Source organism: Heloderma suspectum, chromosome 6 (assembly GCF_057233095.1).
Source record: "Heloderma suspectum isolate Gila_16-S chromosome 6, 16-S_ref, whole genome shotgun sequence".
NCBI lineage: Eukaryota > Metazoa > Chordata > Lepidosauria > Squamata > Helodermatidae > Heloderma > Heloderma suspectum.
The window spans coordinates 76,396,851-76,406,694 of NC_139463.1; the positions used below are offsets into that span (position 1 = coordinate 76,396,851).

Below are 9,844 nucleotides of genomic sequence, written 5' to 3' on the forward strand. Positions count from 1 at the left end.
AGCATTTCCGCCACAGCTGTGGTGTCTTCTGGTGAGGTTTTTTTGGTGGGACCATCTGAGTATCATTATGTGCAGGTGGACAGGGTAACAACAGCGAAGAGAGTGGGACAAATTTTTCCTCTGTGTCTCCCCCTGTGTGTCTGTCCTTTGTAGGATGGAAGATCAATCCTGTTGTTGGGGCCGTCTATGCTCCCGACCTGTACACTGGTAAGTGGCCCCTGTGGTAAAGTGCATGCAACAGTACTGTGATGAGGGAAGAGTTAATAGTATGAGGAGGGGGCATCTTTTTCCCAGAGGCAGAATGGGAAGAAGAACCCTATAGTTAGTTAGGAGCCCTCAGCCTCAATTGTGTTTTCAATTAAAATAAACCACTTTTGGTTTGTAGGAAGCTGTGTCTGTTCTTAGTGGAAGCCAGAGAATGCTGCCATATCTCTATCTCAGGGGCGGGCAGCTTGTGGTCCTCCAGTTATTTTGGCCTACAACTCCCATGATCCCTCACCATTGACTATCCTGGCTAGGGCTGATGGGAATTGAAGGCCCAAACATTTGGAGGGCCACAAGTTGCCTGTCCCTGCTCTATCACAACAGACCCTTCCTGTGATTTCTGTCCCCCTCCTTATCTGCATGCAGTCCCATGTTCTCCCTTTGTTGACCCTCCTGTGCCACTGACCCCAGCTGCCAATCCCCGCATACATTTAGGGTGCATTTTGTGTAAGCTCTGTTTTATGACTCCCCTTCTTACTAATGACCCTCTGCAGCACTGGCTCTACCATGAGGCAGAGTGAGATTTCTGTTGTCATTAAAAGACAACAATAAATAGTCAAACGTATTTATTGTTTGTTAGCTCTGTTCATAGCTATTGTTCATAGCTCTGGAAGCTGGTTGCTCCAGTGTCAGTGGAGTACTGAATTGGCTCTGGGTTTCAGTCAGAACCAGCCAGAACTCTAAATGAGCTGCCTGAGGTGCTGAACCCCAGTTCCCAAATAGGTTCAGCACCTTGGATTGCTCCTTCTGGGTTCTGGCTGGTTCTGACCAAAGGTCAGAATGGATTCACAGCCCCACTGAAATTGGAGCCACCGGTCTCCTTTGTTTTAGACCACACGATGCCCTTTCCTTCTTGATCGCACCAAGTTCCATTGACTGCCACGTTAAAGTCTGTCTCCGCCATTAATGTGTCTAATGGGATGTACGTTTTCTGTCTCTCTCTCTCTCTCTCCTGCTCCCTCCCACCCAGTCGCAAGCATCCCTTACCCCATGATGGCACCTGCTGCCCTGGCATATCGTGGGGCTCTGCGGGGGCGTGGCCGGGCTGCCATCTATAATCCCATTCGAGCGGCACCCGCCCCCTCCCCAGTTCCAGCCTATGGCAGGTGAGCATCGCAGGGGCGGGTCAGGAGGACGAGCCTGCTGGCTGTGTATATTCACAGGCTGCGCGGCAACGTTATCGTCGTAAAACAGCCTTCCCCACCCTGGTGCCCTCCAGATGTGATTATTTATTTAAAGTATTCCCCCATCCCCGCTCCTCAGCCATAAAGGTTCCTGGAGCGGCTTACATATAATCAATAAAACAAACAGTCCCTGCTTGCGGGCTTACAATTTAAGAAGAGATGACATGCGAAGAAAAAGGAATGGGGAGGACAGAGGGGAAAAAATCATATTCAGTAAGGCTGGTGGAATGGCCTCGCTTCCCTATCATATTTCCCTCAGTATAGCCTGCTGGAATGGCTGCTGGTGGTGACAGTTGAGGGAGGAAGATCGTTCATGCGGGTGGAACTACAATGCTCATCATCCCCAAGCCTGCACACTGATTTTTCTTTTTTTTTCTTTATCCACCCAGCGTGCTCTATCCAGATGGTCTATATGGTTCTGACCTCTACGTAAGTCCTTTGCTGGGTGTCTTTGTGGAGTAGGAGTCAAAGGCCTGGAGTATTTGCTAGGGCCAGTGGTCCGAGGGCAGAGGAAGGGGTGGAGGTGCTGGGTTCATGGGCCTTGCAAGGGAAGGGGAAGTGCCATGGGGTGGGTCTTTGGGGCAACTCTCAGGGTGAGCTAGTGAATAGCACTGTGAAACTGGCAAGCCACATGGAGTTGGTAGGGGTGAAGGGATGCTCCAGGAACAACTCTTAAGGAAGGGAGGCTGGGGCAGAGACATAGGAAGCTGCCTTATATTGAGTCAGACAGTTTGGCCCATTTGGCCCAGCACTGTCGCCACTGACTGTCAGTGGCTGTCAAGGGTTTCAAGCAAGAATATTTCCAGTCCTACCTGGAGAAGCTGGAGATTGAAGCTGGGACCTGCTGCATGCAAAGCAGGTGCTCTATGCCTGAGCTACGGCCCCTTCCTCTCTCACCGGGCTGGGTGGGGGTGAGGTGGGAAGGGGAAAGGTCTCTGTGTCATGTGCAGCCTTTGGTTATGCCGACATGAGAACTGCTCCTTACTCCTGGTTTGTGCTTTAATGCACAACTGAAAATGTGGGAATCTATCCCGGTCGAAAGATGCCATGAAGTGGCCTTGGGGGGTTTCACCCACTGACGTTGTGCATCAGCTGTGGGGACAGGATAGACCTCACACAGAGCATAGTGAAACTATGGAATTCACAACATGTTAGTGACGGCCACCAATTTGGATGGCTTTAAAAGGGGATTGGACAAATTCATGAAGGAGAATGCTATCAATGGCTACTAGTCCTGATGGCTCTATGCTACCTCCAGTATCAAAGGCAGTATGCCTGTGGACACCGGTTGCTGGGGTACATGGGTGGGAGGGTGCTGTTGTGCTCATGACCTGCTTGTGGATGCCTGGTCAACAGCTGGTCGGCCACGGTGTGAACAGAATGCTGGACTAGATGGACCCTTGGTCTGATCCAGCATAGCTGTTCTGATGTTCTTACATTGTAGTTACTGTCCAGATGTTTTAGACTTCAACTTCCATCAGCCCCAGCATGGTTAAGATCAAGAATTCTGGGACCTGAAGTCCAAAACTTCTGGAGGGCACCTGGTTGGGGAAGGCTGAGCTATCAGGTCTTCAGGATGCAAAGGGAGTGAACAGGGGGAGAGAAACCCACCAGGCAGAAGTGTTTTTTCAGCAAAAAAGTGACCCTGTGGACCAGCATTGTGGTTAGGTTGAATGTCGAGGTGGATTCACAGGACCGCCCTTGGTTGGTTGGAAGGTGGGAAAGGAGCTGTATGGAGGAAGTCTTTGTTATCCTTTGAGAAAGTGAGGGAGGGAGGAGGTTTCTGGACTCACACACATGGTGGGCAACTGGCGTGATTTTTCACTGTTCGTTGACTTGCAGGGCTATCCTGCAGCCTACAGAGTGGCCCAGACCCCGGCAGCTGCAGCAACAGCAGCAGCTTATAGTGATGGGTAAGTCTGAAGCGGAAGAATCCATAGTGTCTCTGGTTCAGTGACTCTAAGGCAGGGGTTTTGAACCTCTTTCAGCCCAAGGGCCAAATTCAATCTGGAAGAAACTCTCAGGGGCGGCATTCCAGGGGTGGCTGGAGCCGAAAGCAAAAGGGGGCGGGGTGGGGCCAAAATGTAGTGCAGTGCTTGGATCTCAATTCTGCAACAAAACCAAAAGCCTATCTTAAGGAGCGCCTCCAGCAACACAAGACAGGCCGCTTAACAAGACCAGCCTCGGATGGCCTTCTCTCTGTCCCATCAGCCAGGACAGCTAGGCTGGTGAGGAGGAGGGAGAGGGCCTTCTCTGTGGTGGCCCCCACTCTGTGGAACTCCCTCCCTAGGGAACTCCGCCATGCACCCTCTTTAATGAGCTTCTGCCACGCGTTAAAAATGTGGTTCAGGCAGGCATTTGGGGGTGGGTTAGGGTATTTTTAGAAATATAATGTTTTTAATGTAGAATGTTATTGTTTTAAACTGTTTCTTTTATTGTATATCGCCCAGAGTGGCTGGATGACCAGCCAGATGGGCGATTAATAAATTTAATAAATAAATAAATAAAATAAAAGTAGGTACAGCCGATTAACAGCCTCATATACAAAAGCTTGCTGTCAGGCTTTGCATTCCAGTGGTGTGTGGGGCCAAAGGCAAAAAGGGGGTGAGCCAGAAGCAAAAGGGATGTGGCCAAGATGCCAGCAAAATACCATAGATGTTAGCTTAAAGCTCTTACTGCCCATAACTAAGCCTTTGAGAATGTGGGAGAAAACATGCAAGAACCAGGAAACTTTCAAACAGTAGGAATTTGGGGGAAGTGGGAGTGGGGCCGGGGGGGGTGGCCATCTGGGGGACCTTGAAGGGCTGGGTTTGGCCTCCAGGCAGGCCGGATTTGGCCCGTGGACCTGAGGTTCAACACCCCTGCCCTTAGGGCTTGCTTACTGATCTCCTCCTGGGTCTTTTCCTCCACACACAGGTATGGACGGGTCTACACTACTGCTGAGCCCTATCACCACACAGTGACGCCCGCCTATGGAGTCGGTGCCATGGTGAGCCTTCGTATCAGTGGGCCAGGCGTGTCCCATCTTGATCCTAGAATCACAGAGCTGGGTGGGGACAGAAGGCCATCCCACCTGATCCTCTGTTGCGAAGCAGGATCCCCAGGGATCAGCCTAGGCAATCTAGGCCCTGGTGATGTAAGCACAGAGCACGTTGACTGGAGGGAAGTTGCCTGAAGAGCAGGTAGCTTGAGATGGTGAAGGCAAGTGAGCAGACTCTCACATGGGAAGGCAGGCTCCACCCAAAAGAAGCATTATTTTCTAGAGCTGCTCCACAGTGGTGGGGAGTGGTTTCCCTCTCCCCCCACCCCCCGTTGGCCATTTTCACTACCTTCAAAAAAGCAGCCCTTTTCCCCTGCCCCAGCCCAGGTTAGATGATTGCTTCGAGAGAGGATGAAAAGCGATGGCATATTCAGGAGCGAAGGCCGTCCTCCGTAATTGGCTTTAGTTGTCCTTGGGGATGTAGCCAGACCTGGGGATGTAGCATTGTTGACAGTGTTCTGTACATTCCCTAGCTCAGGGGTGGGCAATTTGTGGCCCTCCGGATGTTTTGGCCTACAACTCCCATCAACCTCTAGCCAGCATGGCTAATGGTGAGGGATGATGGGAGCTGTAGGGCCACAAGTTGCCCACCCCCGCTGTAATTGAATTATTGGTTATGTGACTAAGAGGGGAAGAGGGGGAGCAAGGTGAGTTACAAGAAGAGGGGAAAATGCTGCCAAAGCAGCAATTGAAGGGAAATAAGGTCTGTAAGCAGGATTGCAAAAAGATAAACTCCTTTCTTGGGAGAATGATTTTGGGGCTGGGTGGATATTCCTCCTTCTCTCACAGTGGTTTAAACCTGAAAATCGGAATGGGAGAAGTTTTTGCTTAGATCTGTTGTTGTTATTTGGACCTGGGACTGTGGAGCTTCTTCTATGCAATTTACCAAGAAGCCGTTCTGGTGTTTCCAACCATTTCAACAGCCTCTCTTTGCAATTTTATGAAGGATGTCGCACAAAAAGAACCATAAATGTTTAATCTATTTATTAATTTTTTTTTATTTATTGCATATCTATACCACCCCATAGCCGAAGCTTTTTGGGTGGTTTACAAAAGTTAAAACGTTAAATACAATATAAAAAGTGTCAAAGCCATTTACAAAAAAGCACACAAAAGCGCACAAACAATATACACAAACATATAATTAAAAACAACACTGAACTATTAGACATAACTAAAGGCACATCCAGGACCGATTAAAACTCATCATGTGCTGCCAAATGCATGGGAAAAGAGGTAGGCGGACCTCAACAGGGACTTGTTCCACAGATGGGGGGCCACCACTGAGAAGGCCCTCTCCCTCGCTGCCTTCCGAGCTTCCCTTGGAGGAGGCTTTCAGAGGGGGGCCTTGGATGCTGAATGTAGTGTATGGGTAGGTTCATTTCAGGAGAGGCGTGCCATCAGATATTGTGGTCCCAAGCTGTGTAGGAGGATCAACTAGGTGATCATACAATCATTGGCAATCATAGTTCTTAGATCCAAAGAATACAGATGTCCAGAAGAGCTCTGATATGTACACAGCAACCAGTTTTTCATGAAGGGTCAGGAAGCAGAAGAGCAAAAATCTTTATCCTCTCAGTATTCATGAGAACCGAGGCTTCATGTGCATTTTGATCACTGGGGACTTAGGGAGAACATTTGCGGAACTCCCGGTACTGTATTGCAGCCTTCCCCAACCTGGTGCCCTCCAAATGTTTTGGGCTACAGCTCCCAGCATTCCTGACAATTGGCCATGCTGTCTGGAGCAGATGGCAGCTGAAGTCCGAAAGATCTGGAGGGCACCAGGTTGGAGAAAGCTCCAATATCAAGTGTAGCTTGGCTGCATTACTGCAAAATGATCAGCAGATGGCAGTGCTTGCTTGGCTATTACGGGATGTAGCATTATCCCGTACATCCCTTAGGGATGTACGAGAAAGTCACTTACCTTTTACGAAATTTGATTCGCGGTGGGGGGGAGGCGCTCCGTCTCTCCCCCCGAAATTCTGGCCGGGAGGGGGAGGCGCCCCGTCCCTCCCCCCCCCGAAATTCTGGCCAGGGGGGAGGCGCCCCATCCCTCCCGCTGCGAATCCTGGCCAGCCGGGTCTGCAAATGGCGGCGGCCATAGCCGCCGCCGTTTGCGTCTCTGCAGTCAGCCGTGATAGGCTACGTAAATGTTTACGTAGCCTATCATGTCTGACTTAAAAAAAAAAAAACCCACGCGTACGCAAACGGCGGCGCCCATGGGTGCCGCCGTTTGCGTTCCTTATTTTGGCACGTCCAGTCTACGTAAACATTTACTTAGACTACGGCGAAAATAAGGGGAACACAAATAGCGTAGACGCTACGCTATTTGCGTTCCCCTTATTTTCACTGTAGTCTATGTAAATGTTTACGTAGACTAGACGTGCCAAAATAAGGAAGGCAAATGGCGGCGCCCATGGGCGCCGCCATTTGCGTACACGCGGGTTTTTTTTTTTACTCAGCCGTGATAGGCTATGTAAACATTTACGTAGCCTATCACGGTATTTTTTAAAAAACTAGCTGTGATAGGCTACGTAAATGTTTATGTAGCCTATCACGTTTTTTTTTTTTTAAACTTGGAAATGGCGGCGGCGGCAGCCGGTGCCGCCGAACCGCCGCTGGAGCCGCCACCGCCAGGGAGATTTGCCCAAGGTAAGTACCGTCCTGGGGTGGGGGGCGGGGGGGCAGACCGTTTCGCCACCGATTTCGGGCGGCCGAATGCACTGGCATTCGGCCTCCCCGAGATTCGTGGCGAAATTCTCTGACATCCCTACTCCCCCCACCCAGATTCATAATGAGAACAATTCAGACACAGCCCTTCGGTCCTACTTGGGATTCCAGTTTTGGTGCTTAACGTTTGGCAGTTTAACAAGACCCAGTGGAAAACAAATTGCAAGACAAAATTGCCTTGAGCTTCTGTGGCACATCCAATACAGAAAGTTTGTATCTCCTGTATACTTCCTTTTTCATTCATTCAAAAGATATTTCTATATCACCTGTCAAAAGATACAAAACATAAAAATCTATCCAGGCTTGTATACAACAATCAGATTTGTAATATTAATGTGCAACAATAACTAAAAGACACTAAAACCATAACCAATAACCATCCGTTAAAAAACAGTCTATTGCAAATTGTCAAATGCTGAGGTGAAAAAGAAAAGTCTTCAACATGCACCTAAACTGCAGCAAGGTTGGCAAACATTTGATTTGGGGTCGGGAGGCTGTTCCAGAGAGTGGGTGCCACCACAGAGAAGGCTCTCTTCCTGGTTGTCACCAGATGGACACCAGCAAGATGTGGCCAACCAGGAGGGCCTCTGCTGATGATCGTGGTGTCCAGGCAGGCCTGTATGGGAGAAGGTGTTCTCTTGGGTATCCCTGCTCAAGCCTCCCATGTGAGGACAGTCATGCAGCACCCCCAAGGAGGGATGTGTGCAAGTACTTTTTCAGATGTGAAGGAGAAGTGTAGAGACAGGAAGAATGAGGCACTTGGGCTCCCTGCCCCCCTGAGACCCCTATGTGCACCTTCCAAACCATCTGGAGCTATTTTCTCTTCAGGCACTTTGTTCTGATTTGCACCCCTTTGCTGGCTGGGCCATTCTGTATTTTGGGCTGTGGGAGTTGATCTGTGAGGGGACGGGGATGGGTTGTGCCAATGGGCTATTTTGGGGCAGGGGATTGGGCTAGATGATGATGGAGGTCCTATATATACTCAAACCAAACTCATTCTCTGAGTGTGAACCCTTCGATAGCCAAAATGGCACCATCCACACATAAGACGGAGGCTCAGGGGAACTCCAAGCTTTGCAGAAGTACAAAAAACTTGGGGGGGGGGAACCCCTAAGGGTAGGGGACCCAAATACAGCCCAGTGAGAACGTATGCTCAGTGGCTGAGGAATGCTGTTAGACTATGGGGTGGGGGTGGGGGAATGGAATGGAGTATCCTGGAAAGGGGCATGGCTAACTGGAACCCAGTGTGAGAGGCAGTGTGGTGTAGTGGCAAGAGTGTTGGACTGGGAGCTGGGAGATCCGGGTTCTAGTCCCCACTCAGCCATGGAAGCTCACTGGGTGACTTTGGGCCAGTCACACACTCTCAGCCCAACCTACCTCACAGGGTTGTTGTTGTGAGGATAAAATGGAGAGGAGGAGGATAATGTAAGCGGCCTTGGGTTCCTTGCAAGAGGAAAAAAGGCGGGATATAAATGCAATAATAAATAAATAAGTAAACAAACAAACAAACACAGAACAGGAGCACTCCACACGACAACATTTTGTTGTAGATCCCATTTCTTTTTAGGTCAAAATGTACGTGGCACTTTCCAGACTTGTGTACTTCAATGGACAGGTCCCTCCCCAACAGAGCTGATGGTGTAATATTTTGAAATTTAGGAGACCCCAGTGGAAGGGGGGGAATATGGGAGAGGCCGTTACATTATGCCTGGGCTTTGCTACAGGAGAGGATGCTGGGGGAGGGGGTGTCCAGGGCTTTGGGATTCCTTCCTGTCCTCTCATTTTTACTTTCCCTCCTATAGAAAGCTTGCTTCACATGCACGCTTCCTCTCTTACTGGCAGGCCAGCTTGTACCGAGGAGGGTGCAACCGCTTCACTCCATACTGAAGGACCAAGCGCTGGTGCTGAGCAACTTGGAGGCGCCTGTGAGCTGATGGAACAGATGGTGGGACCCGGCGCTGAGAACTTTGTGTGTGTGTGTGTGTCTATGTGTGTGTGTTTGTGTGTGAGAGAGAGCGAGAGAGAAAAAGACAGGCAGGTAGGGGCTTGGTGCAGATACCTCACAACCAGTAGTACACTTGACACTGAAGGTAGCTCAGGAGTTTCCCGTGGCCCCTGTGGACAACTCAGGAGTTTCCCATGGCACTCATAACAGCCTTCAGCATGACTCACAATTCTGCCCTCTCCTGTGTTTTGCTGTCAGACCAAGGCCAGTGGTTGGATGGCAAATCAAACTTAGATGCAGTACAAACAGAAAATGTGCAAACGCCAATACGTTGCAGGAACTGGGATCGCCACGGTGTACTGGATTAAAGAGGAACTGTGATGGGGAGAGGGGTTGGAGTTGGAGGCCTGTCAAAGTCCTTTCTTTGAACCAAATCCTACAGATCCCTAAGTGTGCTTAGGGAGGCTTCCGATCTCATTATTGGATCTTCTTTGCATAATTCTCCCAGAATTTTGAACCTGTTTCCAAGCTGTTTGACGGTTACATCGTCCTACTAAGGAACTTTGGAAGAAGCTTAAGAAGGGAGCAGAATACTCAGGCCCTGCACAAAATCGCAGTTCTTACACCAGCCTTCCCCAACGTGGTGTCCTCCTGATGTGTGTCTGGGGGATGCTGGGAGTT

At 49.8% G+C, this 9,844-nt stretch overlaps 1 protein-coding gene across 1 annotated transcript in view; it reads left to right on the forward strand.

The window, feature by feature from the left end:
* Window positions 1-9,152, forward strand: part of LOC146341241 (RNA binding protein fox-1 homolog 3-like) — a 41,572-nt gene extending 32,420 nt beyond the window's left edge. The window contains exons 7-12 of the mRNA XM_084808306.1: window positions 154-207; window positions 1,235-1,370; window positions 1,838-1,877; window positions 3,291-3,361; window positions 4,365-4,437; window positions 9,066-9,152. Coding sequence (XP_084664432.1) covers window positions 154-207; window positions 1,235-1,370; window positions 1,838-1,877; window positions 3,291-3,361; window positions 4,365-4,437; window positions 9,066-9,152 — 461 coding nt within the window. The remainder of the gene's footprint in view (window positions 1-153; window positions 208-1,234; window positions 1,371-1,837; window positions 1,878-3,290; window positions 3,362-4,364; window positions 4,438-9,065) is intronic.
* Window positions 9,153-9,844: the final 692 nt, after the last annotated feature.